The sequence below is a fragment of the Boleophthalmus pectinirostris genome, unplaced genomic scaffold (genome assembly GCF_026225935.1).
Source record: "Boleophthalmus pectinirostris isolate CB_2022bp ecotype Guang Dong unplaced genomic scaffold, ASM2622593v1 HiC_scaffold_8, whole genome shotgun sequence".
Classification (NCBI taxonomy): domain Eukaryota; kingdom Metazoa; phylum Chordata; class Actinopteri; order Gobiiformes; family Gobiidae; genus Boleophthalmus; species Boleophthalmus pectinirostris.
The window spans coordinates 29,206,267-29,226,121 of record NW_026571515.1 but is presented as its reverse complement, the minus strand read 5'-3'; the positions used below and the strand labels follow the sequence as shown (position 1 = coordinate 29,226,121).

Genomic DNA, 19,855 nt, shown 5'->3' with positions numbered 1-19,855 from the left:
AGCAAGTTTTCTACGTAGTAAGACCCCGTGGAGTCGGATTAATCTAATGGTTGTTATCTTTGTGATTTGCAAATTAGGACCATTCAAATAATGTGACAATGTTGTTTTGTTGAATCCCTATGGTTGGACATTTCTCTCTTATTGTGTCTAACTTTTAATGTATCCGAAAGCTAAAACCACATGCATTTATTATAACTCATGTCATAACTGCTCCTCCTGGCTTTGGTAGTGCATACATGATGTTCAGAGAGTAAAAAAAAAATACATGCAATGGCCATATGTTGACTGATGGCTCTATTTAGTGTACAGAAACCCACAGAGCGCTGGTATATTTGTACAAGGGATGAGTGGGGGGCAGCTGAAATGCCTTGTACATTTTGTGCATTGTTTTGTCACATCCCCAAAGGACGACAATCAAACCATCTGTAGCGGTTCTCATGTTACACTTCCACCTGGACGAGGGAGCATTTCTTTGAAGGCGGACAAGAGTCAACACAAAACTATACACGGCTTATCTAAACCCTCAACATGATACCTCTAAGCCAAGGTCAGAGGTCACTCAGAGCACGATTATTTCCTCCTTACTTTGGCATTTCGTGAGGAAGACATGTTCAAATGTAAATGAAGAAAAAAGGGATGTTCAGGGAATATTTGAAAGGCAAAGTGGCTGTCAATCCTGCTATTGTTGTTAACATGACATCCTTTTCACATGTATCACGGAACATATTTGGACAACTACTGATTTGAAAATGGCATTATCTTATGTTTCCTGTTATCCAATAATGAAACAGTTGAGTTTAGGGTTTACACATTAAATGCTAACTTTGGGTTAATAAGCATACTAGCTAGTAGGTGTTGGATTGGAAGATTTTTGTTTAAATGTAAATTGTATAGTATTAGGAAAATGTCCTGCAGATTGTAAAGAGGACATATGTAAAATCAATGTTTAACAATGTTATAACAGTGTTTCCTCATCATTATCTTATTCAAACATATTTTGATTAATTTATGCATAATCTTGCATTGTCCTGCATTTTAGTACTTGAAAAAAATAATCAAAACGTTAAGGCTCCTGGTCATACACAGAGGGTTTTAAAATTATACTTTGAATTATGATTATATTATAATCATAATTTGAATAATTTTTTTTTTCACCAATAAAAGCACATTCTTTATAATGTGCTGCCTGTTACAATGAAATGCTATATAAATTGGAACAAAATGTAAAATAATGACCTATGGGGGAAGCTCTTTATACTCACAATATAGTGCACATTGCATGCAATTGCAATCGCAATGAAAATGAAAGGTGAAGACCGGGATCAGGCTATTTACAAAAAAATGTGTAAAAAAGTTAACCTAAAGATGAGAGCATATAATAGTGAATGGTCACATTTTATAAAGTGTTTTTCTACCTTCAGGGCCCTCACATTTATACACCAGTGTATGCAGACACCCGGGGTGAAGTGGGTTATTAAGTATCTTGCCCAAGGACACAACAATAGCATTTATGTGTAGGAGCTGAAAATGCTTTTCTTTATAAGTCAGTGCAGTGCATCAATGTATTTTTAGTAAAAATGATTTTGAAAGTGTATGCTTTATTCTGTTTTTAGCTCACAGTCAGAGAAGGTCACGATAAACTGCGCCGTGTGGATTCAAACCGGAAATCAAGGAGCTTCAGTAAACAGCCCAGCACTGGGGACTATTACAAGAGTTTGGGCGACACGGCCGAGCCCCGTGGGAGCAGTGAGATGGCCCCCAACGAAGAGGTACAACTGTCATTTATGCACTGAATACATGTTGCCCGTTCATTTAACTTGGGACACCCTGGAAAACATTAGTTGCAATGCTGACTTAGACACACTACCAAATCACATTCATTGTGGTGGAGAGAAGAACGTCACGGGAGGCTCAAATAGAACCAAAAGCAACATTGGGTAGATATGGCATTATGTCCATACCTCATGAACCCTATAAGTGCTCTGTTTTATTAACTTTCACAAGATAGCAAAATTTGATTTGATTTGTATTTTTATTTCGAGTTTGTGCCAAAAGAGAAACAATAATCATACTTCATATACATTGTAAACAACAGAAAAGCACATTTCTCGAAAAGGAGTGGGAAGAAGACAAAACTTAAATGAACCCACCTCTGTTCATGACATAGTTTCAAAAATGATATGGTTTGTTATGTACACTGATCACGGATCTTAACAAATATTTACATATAGTCAAATAAATTTGGTTGTACAGACTAATAATAATGACAAAGAAGGCACAGAAGTCCATCGCCCATAATCGTATCAAAATAAGCAAAATGAGAATGAGAAAAATGTAAGGAGTACACAAATAATTGTGTACATATTTTTAAAATATTGTTATATAAGGCAGCAAAATTAAGAATTAGTTGCAAATAATTGTGTACATACAAAACATTTGTATGTGTGAATTTTTTTCTTTCAAATATTTCTTATAATTGATACAGTCTTGGCCAAAGTTCACTACATTTCTGTAATTCATTGTCATATATCGATATCTACGTAAAATTGGAAAAACTGGAGCATCAGCTCATGATTATATTTACAGTCAACTAAGCGATCAGTTAGTCTTTAACTAGACTAGTTTTACATTAGTTAATTAAATGTAAGTTTTTTTTTATATTGAAAGTCAAGATTATTTATTATTAAACATACAATTACACAATTAAACATACAATTACACAATTATTAATTAATTGTGTGTCCCTGCAGATGCTCTCCCAGTCACTCTATAAGTAGTAGATTAGCAGCTCTATATAAGGTCACTTTAAGGCTGCCATGGCTCAGTATTTGCCTGTGCATTCAGCCCCCAGGTTACATAAAATTGCATCCTGAACTAGCTTTTGTGTGCAGCCTAATGCAAAGTATTGTCTAATTTACATGTCTTCTTCAGTGTGCTTGCAACTTTAAACACAGCTGAAGGAGTTAGGGCGATAGTAAGGCAGAAGAGTAAAAGAACGAAGTTGTACTAATCAGTTTTGCAGTCAAGTTGAGTGTGTGGGTTAAACATGTTATTTCTTTGACTAGAATGTTCCATGGTATGGTATTAAACTTATATCTCCATGGAGAAACACAAGTATCTGTACTAGGCCAAGCTATACTGTAGGACAGAGAAGAGTGGAAAGCCCAATAAAGTGAAATGCCAGTATGCTACTGTATCAGTTCTGCGGTTTTAAATTGGAAGTCTATTTTGGTTGCTTCCAATGTTTTAAATGTAAAATTACCTACAGGGGAAGCGCTTTATTCCCCCGATATAGTGCCATAGCCAAAATGAAAGATCACTGTAAGAATACATGTTTTTCAATATATATTGAGCCATAAAAAAATTTTAAGTGCACAATACTCTGAAATATACAATAAGAGCAATATAATCTGGAAAGATGTAAGTGAAAGGTACATATTGCACTATACTGCTTTATATGGTCCACAGTCAACTGCATCTGAAAAAATACAAATCTTGTATGGTATAAGGCTAAGATACTGATCAACCACAAGAAGACAATAAAAGATCAAATATTTGTATATGCCATAATTATAATACTTCTGGCACACCTTAAAAATAGTTATCTGAGAGAAACATGCATTAGCATTTAATTTAGCTGGGTGAATTGTAGTTTGGTCAGTTATTTGTTTTGCAGCTATAATAAATGCACCTTGAATGGATAGTCTGTTTGTGCTACCATCCCCAGGGACTTGTTCTTATCAGTGGGAGCATGTCAGGAGCAGAGGGGGGGCGGGGGGTGAGCATGGCGACATGGGAATAATCCACATTGAGCCAATTACGGCCGCAGTGGGGCTAGCGCTATTCCCAACAGATGTACAGGCTAATCAAGGACTGCAGCGGCACGTGCACCGGGACCCATCTGGACATGCCCCCCTCCTCTTCCTTCCACCCCAACTCCCTGGGGGGCTAGAGGCGTAGGGGGGCCCGCGATGAAGAGCACGCGTCTCAGGATAATAGACTGGGCGTGGTGGGGGCTTAATTTCATGGCCTATTAACTCGCACCAAGCTGAGTTGTGGCACGCGTCGCGAGTGTGCCGGACGCATGCGTAAAGGGGAGGGGGAAGAGGGGGGCGAGGGGCTATCACTTACAATGGCAGATGGTGTCTTCCTCTTTTACCCCCTCAAAGTTTTTCCCCAGAGATTAGGACATATTAGCCATGTTATTAGCAACAAAGCATTGTGTCTTTATGAGTTGATTATACGTGGCGGGAGAAAGGAAGTGGATCACATCTGTCGTAGTGAATTGAATAATTTCACAGAGCCACAGGTGCTCAACTGCATGCCTTCACAGACTGCAAGAGAGATTTTTGTTAGTGTGGCCGATAGAGAAAAGCATGCAAACATTAGTGTGATTCTTTGAACATTGTTTTATTTACTTTATATAGTTTTAAAGTATTATTATTAAATAGTTATACACTGCAAATATGATATGATGATATTATAATAGTAACAATGATGTGAGAACATTTTATCATATTTGGATGTTTAAAGACCCACGGTGTAACATTTCTGGTGTTCATGGTGCCTGCTTGTTTCCATGGAGATAAGTTAAAGCCATCCTCTGGAGCAGAAGTTGTGTCCACAACCAAGTAATGTTATGAATATCCATATTTCTTGTCTATTTTCTTGTTTATATTTCTTGTCTATTTTTGTCTGTGAAAAGCATATTTTTGGAAAAAGCTAAATTTCATAAAACATCAAGACTAAAAATTAAATAAACTACTCACAACTACTAAAATCAAGCAATTTTAGATTTTAGTTTTTACAGATTGTGAGATTCATTTAAATGATAATGCATGTTTATATGACTGTAAAACCACAATTTATTCTTTGTCTCTGTGCAGGGCTCTGTGTTATTGGAGGAGCCCAGTGAAAGTCCAGCCTCCAGCACAGAGAATGGCCCGGCAGAGGAGACGGCGCCCGCTCCCCCCGCTCCTCCCGCTCCTCCCGCTCCTCCTCCTCCTCCCCCTCCTCCTCCTCCCCCTCCACCAAACAACGCTGCACCACCCCCTCCCCCTCCTCCACCCCTGCCCCAGGACACCCCAACACGGACCAACACCACGAGCAGCACCCCTACCAACCAGCGTCGCCCATCATCCTCAACAGGAAGTAAGTCTACTTGTTTTGTTTTTTTTTATTTGAGAGCTCTTTGGTCACTTTGACAGTTACTGAAGGTTTTGTTCATAAGTAAAATGATTGATTCACAGAAATCTTTTGAGAAATGTACAGAGTTAGTCATATGTTTATATGTTGTCCCTCGAAAGCACCATGTGTTGTGTATTGAGGCCATCAGAGCAAGCTCCACTGGTAAAGACGAGAAGCACTTTAGAAAATGAGGGTGGGTGGGGGACTGTATTTGACATACAATATTCAAACTATTTAAGTTTTTTTATGCTGCTGATAACATGGACCTGTGTACAGTGTTTTGTTTCTGAGGATTTTATATACTGAAATGACTAAATTCTGATTCTGATTCTGAGTTCAGCCTGACACTGGCTTCCTAAATAACTCATTACAATTGCATGAAGCAGATGCATTACTCCAAGCCCTGGTTTAGTGTTCAGCCATTTCCTTAAGTGCCCCAATACCTTGCTACAGTTCTGTGTTTCGTGAGTTCTTCATTGATATAAATGACATCACAATACATAATGGTCCCTGTGACGATAATCAGACTATATTACAGCACAGTATTGTACAGAAAAATGTCTTGGTTGAGATTCAAGTATTGCCCAAAATGTGAATGGATTGTAAAATTAACCACAAAATTTCAGAACACATTTGAATACACTGCAGTTTCATTTATGTATTTATTTATTTTTATCTAATCTTGCCTTTTTAACATTTTTATTTTACTTATTAAAATTTTTATATTAATATATTTTAATTTTCCCAATATTTAAATTTTGCATATACCCGGAACAACAACCGCAGTGATACTATTTTTTCCATATAGTCCTTCTCTAGTCTTAGTGCATGTTTACAATTTAATGTCCCACCTTCAACTGTCCCACCTGTCTGTCTGTCTATCTGTCTTCCTCTCCTTGTCACTTTTGTGCTGTGGAGATGTGGAAATTTCCCTCTCTCTGGAGGAGGACAAAAAGCCCAAAGAAAAGAAGAGTAAGTACAAGGTGTAATTTTACTTGTATACATATTTAAAGTATGTATACTAAAAGACTAGAGGTAGGAGCTAAAAGTGCTCATGTTTGCATTTATATATTATGCAATGTAGTTCTATGGTTAGAAAGAGAAAAGAAACAATTCAACAACATTTTTCCTCAATGCACGTTGTCTGAAATGTACAGTAAAAGGGTTAAGATTAAAGATTAAATTATATGAATGGTACCAGGCAAATTCGCAAAATCAGCAATGTACAGAATACAGTGCACTTTGATAACAAAATATCCAGTCTCAGTTGAGTCCATTTAAGTATTAGACCTGCTGTCCCTGTAGTTTACCCCTCTGCAAACATGTTGTGAGATGCATGTGTTTCTTGAATAGTTTAGCAGTTATACAGTAGATTTCAATCTTCTCTCAAATGTTTATGTCCTGGAGGGTTGTGGGTTTTTAAAATGCACAGTGTGAAATGAATTTAATTTCATAAATTGCAAGACTAATCCAGGATATTACTTTGAAAACTCAAAATCATAGAAAATTATTCAGCAATGATTTGGGGTCGCATTATGGCCAAAAAATAAAGTTTACTGGGCATTCGTACGCATTCTGCCTAAACTTATTGCTTCCTTCAGGGACCTTTTATAACAAGTACTCTAATTTACGCATGGCCCATTAATGATCAAATAGCAGGAAAGTAATAAACCAATTTAAAATGAAAAGAAGTAAATATCTGTCAAAGAGAAGAATTATCCTGCCCCAGTAAACAGCAGTTAGGTACAATAGAGAGACAATTTATGACTCCAAACCATAAACCAGGTGGCACCTCTAATGTTTAGTGTCCCGTGTTTCTTTATTGATTGACACTTATAAAATGGCTCGCTTTGGTTTGATTGTAGAGGACAAAAGATATATCCTTAACTGCTTTGTCCCATAATAAATATAATGACCTAACTAAGGTAAATTCCACAGTAAACATGCTTTAATGCCTTTGTAGGCTACACAATATTTATCAGCTGTTGTCTGCCTGTCACAGCTCCACCCACTCTCCTCTCACACACTCTCAGGCAAAACACTCATACAGCTCCATTGTGTTTTATATAAAGGTCTGTTTGCGATAAGGTCGAAATCAAGGGGCAATGGTGTTTTTGCAATGAGGCACTATGAATAAAAGATATGGCTTTGACAAGACTTAATCCTTTCTTTAATGGTGCACTATGTCATTTTTGTGGTTCATTACAGGTGCTTTTATTGCACTTAAGATATGTTTTCTTGCTGGCCTGATGAACTCACCTGCTGCTCCCATGGAAATACTTGAGTTTAATGCCTTACTATGAAACATTCCAGGCATAATATACAAGTATTAAAATTTTGCAAACAATCTTGAAAAGTACATTGAACCAATTTAGTCATCAATATAACACTACATACCACTGCTGGATATAAAATTACAATACAGATTCATGTATTAGATAAAAGTATAGTTATTAGGGATGCACTGATATGATACTAGTACTGGATAGTGGCACGATATCGGCACTGAACAGTTAGCTGGATCTGATATGGGCTTACTTGAAAGATAAAATAACAGCTCCATAACACATTTGGATTAGTTTTGTCTTATTTTATTTTTGCTTAAAGGAAACAAAGGCTGTTTTCAGTCTATGCACTGGTGTTGGTCAATTTCGGTTATCAGAAGATACTTAAAGCTATAGTAATGGAATTGGTATCCTAAGAGAAAAGAGCTGGATCGCTGCATCCACAATAGTTATAATGATGTATTACAGCTAGTTCAAGGACCATGTCTGTATAGAAATGATCAAGTCATCAACAGTAAAAAAAATGCTCACGATCTAGAGTCTCAGAGCCACAATAGTCCCTTGTTGTCCCAGTGTCTTTGTATAATCCAGTGTGTGTGTGAGGTGAGATGGTGAGGACAAAGGTGATGAATGAAAGCGGTTTGTCATATGCGTGTTACTATTGCGTGCTGTTCGGGGGATTGCTCACTAAGGACTAACAAGATGAGATTGAGAGGTGACTGTGCATATGTGCTTGTGTGTATGTGTGTGCGCGCGCGCGTGTGTGTTAATACCAGTGGCTTGCTGTCACTTTGCGTTACTGGTGATTCCTTTAGATTGTGATGCTGGAGTTTGAATAGAAAGTGGTGCACAGAAGAGAGAGAGTACAGGAGAGAGAGAGTGTAAGGAGGGGCCACACAGACTTCGTGTTGGGCTGCACCTCTGCTCCTTAATGCAATATTTAATGGAACGCTTCATTCATCTAGAAAATGAGAGATCGGTGAAGGATTAAAGGCAGATCACAGAGGTTAACCGCTGTCACATCAGGTGAGACATGGGCATTCTTGGAGTCTGGTGGATCGCGATTGGACTATATGTTTTGCTATATCTGATTTAAATGAAGTAATTGGTTTATTTAAATGGCACTGCGAGTTTGTAGAGCACTGATTAGCCACCTGTGTGATTTTGAATGGAAATTACTTTTGAAAAATGCGCTTATTCATTAAAAGAGTTTGATGGTTTCAATTTTGTTACATGTAGGTTTTCAACATTAGACTGAGCTGTATAACTGTATGCATTTCCAAATGGTAAAATTAGCCCTTTTCAAGATATAATTAGGATCAAGGATTGCTGCTTGTCAGTGTATAAAAATGTACTATATTTGATGAGTTTGAGAGTTTGATGATTTCAAATGTGACATTTGTAGGTTTTCAACATTAGTTTCAGATGAAACATATTGTATGAATTTCAACATTGTAAAATTAACCCGCTCCAATCAATAATTAGGATTATATTTCATACCTAAGCTATTTAACATATCAAAATGAGACTAAATATTATGTTTAAAGCTGAGTTTTGTGGCATGTTCATTATAAGCAGATTACGAATTAAGAACTGGATGTATACATTTTTACAAAGACCTACTTTCACGATGTCAGCTTCTGTGTCAGCAACAGCTTAACTGGACATAATTAGGTCGCTCTGGGCAACCATTCTTTTGTATTCATTGTATTAAAACATGCTGTACTGAGCCAAGACTAAATCATTGTAACCATTGTCATTTATCTTCTATAAATGTACATTGCCTGATGTTCAGTGGTAAAGGGCTGTAGACAAAAATATATAGCTCTGAATGTAAATGATTATAGATAGATTTTATTGATCACCTGTGGACCAACAACTCCTCAGCTTGTATTGTGAAGCCTGGCTGACGTGATTAAATATTTAATAGTGAAATGCCACCCAGCCCCGTGCTTGCTCCCTCTGCACTGTGCCGCTCTGCCATTTGTCATTGTGTCAGTTGTATTTATTTCAACTGCCGGTTTCACTTTTCCCTCTCATCCTTTTTATCTGCAGGCGCAAAGTCCTTCAACATGATGTCCCCAACCGGAGACAACTCGGAGCTGCTGGCAGAGATCAAAGCTGGGAAGAGCCTGAAGCCTACGCCCCACAGTAAAGGCTACACTACTGTCTATTCCAACAGTGGACCAGCGGGCAGCAATGTATGTTACTATGTCCAACAATATAACTAAGTAATACAGTATTTTCTTTTAAATGTCAGTCTTTTTTCAGTGGCATAAAATTCTGTATGGTAGTAAATTTTCCATTTTCTGGATATTGTTGTCTATCAGAAATTGTGCAACTAGTAAAACGAGGCGAAGAGGAGTGTTCCACAGTATGGCAGTAACATTTATCTAACTTATATTTAATTACAAGTGTTTTTATTAAAAACTCAAAAATGTACACTGAAAAACATACATTCTTATGTGCGCAAGATTGCTTCTCCACAGATCTGGAGATACACAGATAATGTGAACTTTTAATCTCCATGGATAAATAAGTTTAATGCCATACTGTCAGACATTCCAGGCAAAGCAATAACATCTCCATGGAGACAAGCTGATGGGGTACAGTACTTTTATAATAGACATTTATTAAGGAGAGAGAGAGAGAAGAAGTTTTTTTTGTCAGTACTGGACCCATCGACATAAACTGGTGGTAGTGTTAACCAATGAAGACTTATTATGCTCCATAAATGCTTCAAAAATGAGCTAAGGTGTCCTTGGTACAGCTCTGCAAAGGAAAATTCCCAAAAGCAAATATTATTCAGAGTATTCAAAAACACCACACCGTGATAGATGCACTATTATTACTAAAGAAATATCTATATTTTTGTTGTTTTAGGGGGGCACCACCTCACCTCCAGAGACACGTCCTTCAAGCCCACCTCCTGCCAAGTCGCCCTCTCCTCCGCCCCCCAACAACAATAACAGCAACACAACATCTGTCACCTCACCACAGTCCACCCCAAGTCCAAGCCCAAGCCCAACCAGCCCTAGATCCACCAAAACCATGTCAAACTCTACAAGCAACGGGCATGTATCCTCTAACCCTGTGGTCAATGGGAACAGTAGTAACAGCTCAACATCTGGAGAGACTGTTAGGAAGACGAGTATGTCCGATGTGGAGGCCCTGGTGCCCACTCATGATGAACAGGGAAAGGCCATACCTGAGTGGAAACGCCAGGTGATGGTCCGGAAACTGCAGGCCAAGATGCAGGAGGAGGAGGAAAGCAAGCGCAAGGTAAGGTTTGAAGTAAGTTAGCTATAATGTGTGACACTTAAAGCTATCCCATTTGTGTTTTTTGACATACTGGCATAAGTGTGGGTTTCAGCTTCCTGTTTATAGGTGACATTTTGAGGACTTTTAACTATTCAAAAGATATTTATTTAGAATATTTATCTTTGAATTGTTAATTGCCATGACAATGATGCTAATCACAATGCCTTCATCACTCTGAAACCTATGAATATGTAGTGTTTAGCTCAGCATAAATATTACACACACAATTGTAGTTGTAGTAATTACATGACTGTTTTTTTCTGGGGGAGGGCTCTGGTATAATAAAAAAGGTAGGTATCAAACTAATCAAAAAGGCTTTGAAACATGAATTGTACAGAAGTATAATATGTCAACACAGCACACTGGGGATAGCTGCTTCTTGTGTGATTTTATGTTTCTGTTTGGGGTGCCAACAAAATCTGATCATAATGCAAGGCATAAACGATTTTGTTCTAAAGTCATTTAGAGCAAACAATAGATTTTTTATTTTTTTTTTGACTCAGTTGTAAATATAAACTTGATATTTTTTTCCAATTGGGTATTTTTTTTGCTGACAAGTTACTTATCTCAGTCTTCTGCAAATACATCTGCAGCATGTGTGTGTCCTGTGCCGTGTTGGATTGCAGTGAAACACTTGGCTACAACATCCATCATGAACTACAAATGGACTAGAGTGAACTGATGGAGTTTTGTGTCTCCAAGTCGTTTACATGTCGATTCAGTGGTGTGATGTCGGGCCAGTTCACACTACATGTCAACCAGTGATAACCAAAACTCCTATATTTACATATGACATAATTAAATGTCAATAGCGGGTTCATGCTTTAACCAGCTGAAATATATCAAACGTCAGGGAGACCACATGACTCTAACCATTCTCACACAGTTCTCTACTCATGTGTAAACTGACATGTGGGGGCAAGTACTTAAGTAAATGTAACAAAAACATACTTTATAGGGACAAATGAGTGGTAGATCAACCAGTGTATAAAATACAAATGTAGAGCAAAACAAAATATTCTAAACTGTGAATTCAGTGACTAAACCAGAGAGAACAAAGCGACCTTTGTTGTGGAAAAGTAGTTTGACCCTTTGAGGCAGTGCCATTGCACCACTAAATCCATGTAATTCCTATGTGTGGAGGATTTGCACTGAAGAGTGTTCACACAGGAACACGACATGAAGGACATCCCTCTCCCCTTTCTCTCTGTCCATCTCTAAACTGATACAGTTTGCTGCTAATGGAAACTACCAATCTCAAGACTGGCACTACTCCCGTGTCCACAATGCCATTTTGGGACCATTCGGGGAGCTGATGACGGAGGCTGACTTGAACCGCATCGAGAAGCAGATAGAAAATCTGCAGCTGATGAACAAGGTGTCGGAGGTGGAGAAGGAGCTGGAGGCTCTCGAGCGAGAACTCCATCAACTGTTGCCAGTGTCTGCTGCCTTAAACCAGGGACACTTCTCAGTCAACCCCAAACAGGTGCATGGACAGGCAGAGGATTTGCCCGCCTGGTGCAACAAGATCTCCACCCTCCTCAAAAGTATGGCCCTGCTGCTGGCCACGCTCGGGGGGAAGCAAATAGACATTCTGGAGCTTGTTTATTCTCAGGAGGGAAAGACAGCTCCTGCCCAGGCGGCAGGGACTAACAGCGGATATATGGGCAGGTCCCTATCCTTTTCGACCAGAGAAGATGTGGAGAATGAAATAAGACAATGTGGGGTTTCAGTGAAGAATCTTAAGGCCAATTATGAAGTGCAGAATCAACCACAGACTGCTCATGACAAAAGGGTGTACAGACGAAAAAGGTCCCTCCCAGTGGTGAGTGAAGATGGCCACTCTGCCAATATGGCTCCGTCACAAACCAATGGACACTTGGCTCCAGTGGAGCCCCCCACCACAATAGTGGAGGAGCCAGTGATTGTGGCTTCACACGCCCCTAAGACATATGTCCCATCTGAGGCTATGGCTCCCAATAACTTAGAGCAGTTCAACCAGGTTCTGTCCACTGACCCCATTCTGAATAATGACCAATTCACCAGGAGCTTAGAGGTTCAAACAGACTTCAGTTATGTGCAGGAATGCATAGATATGAGGAAAGAGAGAATTGTTTTTCTTTTTCTTGAACATTGGCGTAAATACACAATGACTGAATCCTTTCGACCTAAATCAAGAAAAGGATCACATTTAGTTGTGGGCTGGGAAGATTATAACCAGTTTAGTGCAGAGCTCAGGGAGGGCGTCCAAAGTGAGGATGACAAACTACTTCTTTTCATGAAGTCAAAACACGTTGTGGGAAATCTAATTGGTCACTGGCGCTTAATTATGAGTCAAGTTCCCACAAGGCAAATCCGGAGACTCAGCCGTGCTCAGATGATCTACTGGCCCGAGCATTTCCTGCCCCATGTAAACGGCTCACCTGTCAATTATGAGAGCCTGACACTAGACCTTTTCATGCTGGGATACTTTCAACTGCTAGAAATGAACATGTCCCGAAATGAACGCAAGTTTCGTCACCTTTTGTGTTACGAAATGTTTGACCGCCTTGGTAGCCATAAATGGGAGGTGATTCGAGATTTTCACAAAGAAGTCATGTTGGAAATTGAAAAAGGCAAAAGAGACTGGGCAGATGGTTTTGAGGACGTAAAGCAGAAATATTTTGGCGACTCTGAAACTTTGGGTGGTGTTTTGACTGCTTCTTTTAACTCCATGGCTCCTGAACTTGCCCATGTGCCCGAAGCCTTGCCACCACCTCCTTCACACCCTCCTCCTCCTCCCCCTCCCTCTCACCCAGCACCTTCACCTCCCAATCTGGGGTCTGAACCACCTCAAAGTGCCCCACCAACTTCACCATCAGATCCTAGCCCATCAACACAACCTCCTTCCATAAACAGTGGCTTATCTGATAACATGAAGGGAAAGGAGACATTGGATGACACCATCCAGAAGGATCCAAAAGCGTCACCAGATAGGGGGGCAGTTGTCAACGGAAACAGCTCAGAGCCGGGCTCAGGACAGAGAACCGACACCATACAAAACAGTGACGTAACATGTAAAGCAGAGGCACAGGCAGAGGAAAAGCAATCTGGAGCAGAGAAACAGGTCCCCCCAGACACTGTAAAAATAGAGGAGCCTCCTGTTGATAAACCACCCCCGAGAAGTGGCTCAGACTCTATAAAGACTATTTACGATCTCAAAGAGTTCAGTAATGAGGAGATCATAAGATACATTGACCGTAGTTTTGCCTTTTGGAAAGAAAAAGAGGCAGAGCTATTTGATATTTAATGTTGTATGGGCTGTAAACCTAGTAAACACTGAACTGTTGATGAAACCACTGAAGGAACTGGCAGACTGAAAGGAAAACAAAGGATACTAATCTGGTGTTAGCTTTTAGGTCAAGACACTAGAGCCGCAAATAAGAATCTGCTTGGCTTTGTGAACACCCAGTGACCATTTGCATATCCCTCTGAAGTTTTTATGGAAGGCTAAAGGTTTTTTTAGATTATTTTTCAGAATCATAATCTTTATGCCATCTTATATGACTTTTTTAGATGTATATTTGAAAGGATGCCATATAATGTGAGCATTTTTGATAAATTATTTGATGTAATTTTGCCACATCTCATGGTCTTCACAAGAATAATATAGTAATGATGTCATGTCATTGTATATGTACTTACAGTCATAATAGCCCATCATCAAACAGTAATTCATGCCTTGCAAATGTGACATAAAGTATATTGTGTCTTAGTAAAGTACTGAATTGTAAATAAACAAAATATTCAGCAAATTAATCACACATATCAAAAGGCTTATCAGGCTTAGATTTGAACCAGTTGGTTTCTATCCTGTTATTATAAATGAAGTTTTGTGAGTCTATTAGAGCATCTGTTTTTATATCAGAACTGTGTAAGGATAAGTATTATGGATAATAATTGATTTTATAATGCTCAACGAAAAAGATTATATCAATAAAGTGAAATGAGCGGATGTTTGCAACGCCTCAGGGTTTAAGAAGTTTCCTTTGAATTTTCCTGTCAAGATTAGCGCTAAATAACCCTATTAGCACCCCCCGCTGTCATGCTATCTGTGGCGTACAGAGCCAGAAGGAGGTGATCACAGACTCTGCCCACTCAAAGAGGAAAGGTCAGACGATGATCCAAAGTTTGTGTGGATTTAGACTTGTTTCATTTTTTATTTCACCTTGAATTGAAAACTAATACATTATACTTTATTTGTGTGCCTTATGTCAGATATTAAAATGTTATTTGCATAAGTTCTGACCAGAACTGAGAGCTAAAACTGTCTGCAAAAGTGTATGATTTGGAGCAGAATTTATTATTATTATTTTTGCAATTTTTGTGTTAAAAGATACTGATTCAAAGTCTAGTTTTGTTTTTGAAAGTAAACAATGATGTGCAAAACAAAATAATCCCACAAAATATATCACTGCAAAATAGCTAGTCCTTTGTCTGCCATCTAGTAGGCATTTTTGGTACTGCAACTGAAATAACTGGGGGTTCTTAACATTTGTAAGAAAAAAAATATAATAGTAATAATAATAATAACATTAACATAAACAACATGGCCACTTTAAATTCTACTTAATATTGTAATTCCCATGGGATCCTTTCAGTATTTATTGTAAAGATGATCTTACCTGTATGTTTCTTGGAACAAGGAAAGAGGAATGCAAATGTGTAATTTATCTGGTCAGGTGAAGATGAGAAATCCAAGCTGACCGCCCTCTTCCCATCGTCCACCTCTAATTACAACCTGATAAAAGACACCAAATACACTTTAATGTTGGAGACAACAGGTCTAAATTGTTGTATTTGTTAACACAGAGGGCAAGCTTTCTGACTGTTAGTATTTTAATACTACAACCACTGGACTGTGCTAGTGCTCAAAATGATATACAAATTATTTAATGCATTAGGCTGTGCACGTAAGTTAGGCTGGTAGCACTTTCAGTTTAACTTGCCACTTTGGTTGTTGTAATTATCCACATATATTTTACTTACTCTGTAGTACTGCTTACTTCTCCTTTTTAAAATTTCAAGCTCAAATACAAACATCTTAGATGTTTGTGATGGCTTATAATGATATTATATTGTATCTTGGCCAAGAAGACATAGGCTAGTAATAAGTAATTGTTGAGTTCAACATGGTAGCAAGATTAGTAAGTAAAAAGTAAGTAAAAATTAAGGTGCACTGTATACCTTTTTTAGTGGAGGGTCAACCGCCTACTTGTCTCTGTGGAGATGCTTTCCCTGGTATGTTCCACAGTGTGACATTAAACTTTTTTATATAGAGAGAGATAAGCAGATGACTACACCTTTTTCAATAAAATACATGATCAATAAGTTTAATATCATATTGTGGAACATCCAAGGTGAAGCATTAATATCTTCATGGAGAGTAGATGTCGGCAGACACTCTATCTGGAAATTACATATTGCACCATTACATTTTTCTGTTTCACATTATTCATCAGCATCATCATTATGGATGAATTGATTGATTCAATGAGGCATTTTTTAATATAATTTACAAACATATAGTATATATTTGTTTACGTGAACCATTGCTAACTGTTGTGGACCCCTATCCCACCTTTCTCCCTCTCCCTTACCCTCTGACTGTCCACAGGCCGAGGAGGAGGCTGCACGTCTGGCTTCACTGCCAGCCTGGAGGAGAGACATTATGAAGAAGAAGATGGATGAAGAGAGGTGAGTGACCAAAACCTGTTTTAAAAATAAGTCTGTTTTTTGTTTTTTTGTTTTTTTTTTACGAAAGTGGTCTTCTTGCTGACTACTTTAATAAAAATATTTATCCCAACTATATTTTATCATCTTTCTGTTTATATAAAGCATCTGTGAGTTATTGTATGTTATTATGTTTTGTACAACCACTTGCGGATATTTACTCTTTATTTCTTTTCTCTTTTTCCTGATGTGACAGGGAACAGAGAAGGTAAGACCAAACACTGGGCCGATTCATGGATAATAAAATGCATCATTTGCATAGCATAGAATCTTAGTTCATTAAAAAAGTAAATTACACCATGTTTTTATTTATTTATTTATTTGGCTTGTTAGTTGGCCAGTGAGTCAAGCTTTATTTAAGATAGTGCAAATAGGTACATAAACTAAATAGCTACAGGAGTTTATTAACATTCCTTCCATTTATTTTTTTATTACACTGGATAAACGTGTGCATACATTGACATATTTAAGTATTTGCTCAGTATATGTGGTGTTAGGTCACATTAATTAGTTAATAGTTTTATCGACTCCAGCTTTATCTGTGTTTATTTACCATTGATTTGCTCTGTAGAAAGGCGGAGGAGCAGGCCAAACAGGCTAAAGAGATGGAGGAGAAATCAGAGTTGGAGCGCATACGCACACTGGGCTATGATGAGACCAAGCTGGCTCCATGGCAACGGCAGATCATTCTGAAGAAGGGGGACATAGCCAAATAGTGAACTGCCCCTGCACTGCTCTGCTGCTATTGCCCCAAGGCCTTGACTTCAACCGCTTATTCCACATACTGGACAAAAAGTACCATGTTACACTTTTTCAGTTGATGATGTGGATTTTGCTCTTCAGAAGTTTGGTCCAAAAGCAGCATTGAGAAAACCCTCACAAAGACTTTAGTGTTTACTGTAATATTAAAGATGCACTATGAATTTTTTTTCTGGTGGAAGGTGGGCCATCTCCTTACCTTCATGGAGATGTTATTGCTTTGCTTGGAATAATACACAAAAAAGCACTAAACATAACTATCTTCTTGGAAAAATGCATGTGACTCTATCAAAAGAAGTTACAGGTCAGATCTATGGAGAGGTGACCCACCTCATGGTATTTTTGAGCAATGGAATGAAAGGTGAAAAGGAAAGAAATGCTAAATGGATAAGTTTAATGCCATACTGTGCAATGTTCCTGGCAAAGGTACAACATCTCTTTGGAAACTAGCATGTGACAGACCCTCAACAGAAAAGTTACATAGTGCTACTTTAACAAATCCAATGACATGCACTGATCTTTCTGCTTGACTACGTAGGCTATCAGGCTATCTTCTTTTAAAACTGTAAAATTGCCCTATATTTACAATTAATTATCAGACTTTGACGTGAATGGAACTTTCAAGATTAGTAAATAACATGTAACATTTAAACAGCATAACAAAAACACAGCCAATTCTCTGGTATAGGATGTCATCTGTATCCATGAGTAATGGTCAATTGTTTTATTAGTGTCATAGTTGCACTTTCTTTTCTGGTTTAAAGTTTTTGCCAGAGTAAATAAAACCAAGTGTTTAAATGGAAAGATATAGGATGTTTAGGTCTATAGCAAAAACTTTATTATATTTCCTGAAAGTTGAAATATTCCCAATTAATTGTCTATTTATGGACTAAATATTAAGCTACAATGATCATGAATGTGAAGTGTTGTGTGCATGTGTCGAATATTTTGTTATGATGTTATATTTTAATAATGAATGTTTAACCAGAGGTGGGTAGACACAAGTTAGAATATTAATTCCAAACTTGCACATATAATTCATATAACAACATGAAAAATAAGATCCAGTTGAATAAGAATCAGATACATTTTAAGTCAGGTACTTATTTTAAAAATATTTTGGCTTTTAACTTACTCCAACATACTACCCACCTCTGTGTTAAACGGTGGGACAGAGAGAAGCATCTCATGTGTGAGACCTGTGTCCCATTGCAGCCTTTGCTCCAGTAACCTGCAGCATCAATATTGGATGAACAGATCTGATTACAATGTGCAGTGGCCATTGTCCGACAGAGAAAGACGTAACATCAAACATTTACTGCCCCCCAACACCGCCTGTGTTTTAATCATTGTCCCATAAGTCTATTACATTGGGTTGATTTTGTTACTTATAATCCTGGTTACAGAATGGCTATGTGCACATTAATGTTTTTTTTTTTTTTTTATCTTGGTATTTTCATATGAGATAATAAGACATAATAAATATAATTGATTTCTAATATTACTGGTGATCACATAGAAACCCAATATTGTCTGTATTCCTACAACAGATTTTAATTACATTTTCACAGCACTAAACTGTAATAGTTTTTTAGATTTTTAGTATTGTAAACCTGGTGTGCACATAGCTGTTATACTATATTGCTTCTTTTCCATATCTCTTTTAGTTTATGACAGTTCATATTTTTGCTCTTTTCCAAATATGTGATTTTACATAGGCTTTGAGTGATCACAAATTCTAATAATGCCATCATGAATACCATTCCTTAAATAAATTACTCTGTATGTTTACTACAATTATTTGGATTCAGTTGTACCAAATGTTTGTCACATCAAAACAAGATGTGCTGTGCTCCTCATTGGAACCATTTGATGATTATTGCATCGGATGCCATATGATGTTGAAATTGAATGCCATTTGATTTTCTATAAATATATTAACTGTGTACATAGTGACCCTAAGAGTTTTAATGATGTCCTTATTGTGTTATGTCTAAGCCTTTGCTAAATAGAAAATGACTAATATGTTATATTTTCAGATTGTTATATGAAGATGATAAATAAATAAATCTCTAACCGCTAAACTGTGGTTAGAGTCTTTATGTTGAAGTTTACATGTGATCATGCTCTATTATTAGGTGAAAGAATAAAGTATAAATAAAAATATTAAATTACAGTTTTGCTATATCTCCATGGGTCATAGTTGGTGTATATTAAAGCTGTATAAGACTGCATACTTTACAAGGTAAATGAATGAGACATTAATATTTAATGCTTGTAGATTTGAAGTCTAATGTATCTATAAAATATTAGCAGGCCAAATGTTAGAAACATTGACATAGAAAAAATAAAATAAAATCCATGTTGCCGCCAGAGGACGACACAGATCAGCCAATCACCTTAAGCGATAGACCCATGTTCAAGCAAGTTAATAAGGTATGCGACCTGAAATTGACGAAGAAATGCATGACATATAGCTTAATTAGTTTATTTAAAAATACGTAGTCATTGTGTATTTTTAGGCCTGTACA

General features: G+C 37.6%; 1 protein-coding gene across 1 annotated transcript in view; it reads left to right on the top strand.

Annotated features, from left to right (window-relative positions):
* Positions 1-19,398, top strand: part of espn (espin) — a 37,467-nt gene extending 18,069 nt beyond the window's left edge. Inside the window, exons 8-13 of the mRNA XM_055166463.1 lie at positions 1,614-1,769; positions 4,887-5,151; positions 9,528-9,673; positions 10,356-10,754; positions 16,450-16,529; positions 17,137-19,398. Of these exons, the coding sequence (XP_055022438.1) occupies positions 1,614-1,769; positions 4,887-5,151; positions 9,528-9,673; positions 10,356-10,754; positions 16,450-16,529; positions 17,137-17,281 (1,191 nt within the window). The 3' untranslated portion in view covers positions 17,282-19,398. The remainder of the gene's footprint in view (positions 1-1,613; positions 1,770-4,886; positions 5,152-9,527; positions 9,674-10,355; positions 10,755-16,449; positions 16,530-17,136) is intronic.
* The last annotated feature ends 457 nt before the right edge of the window (positions 19,399-19,855 follow it).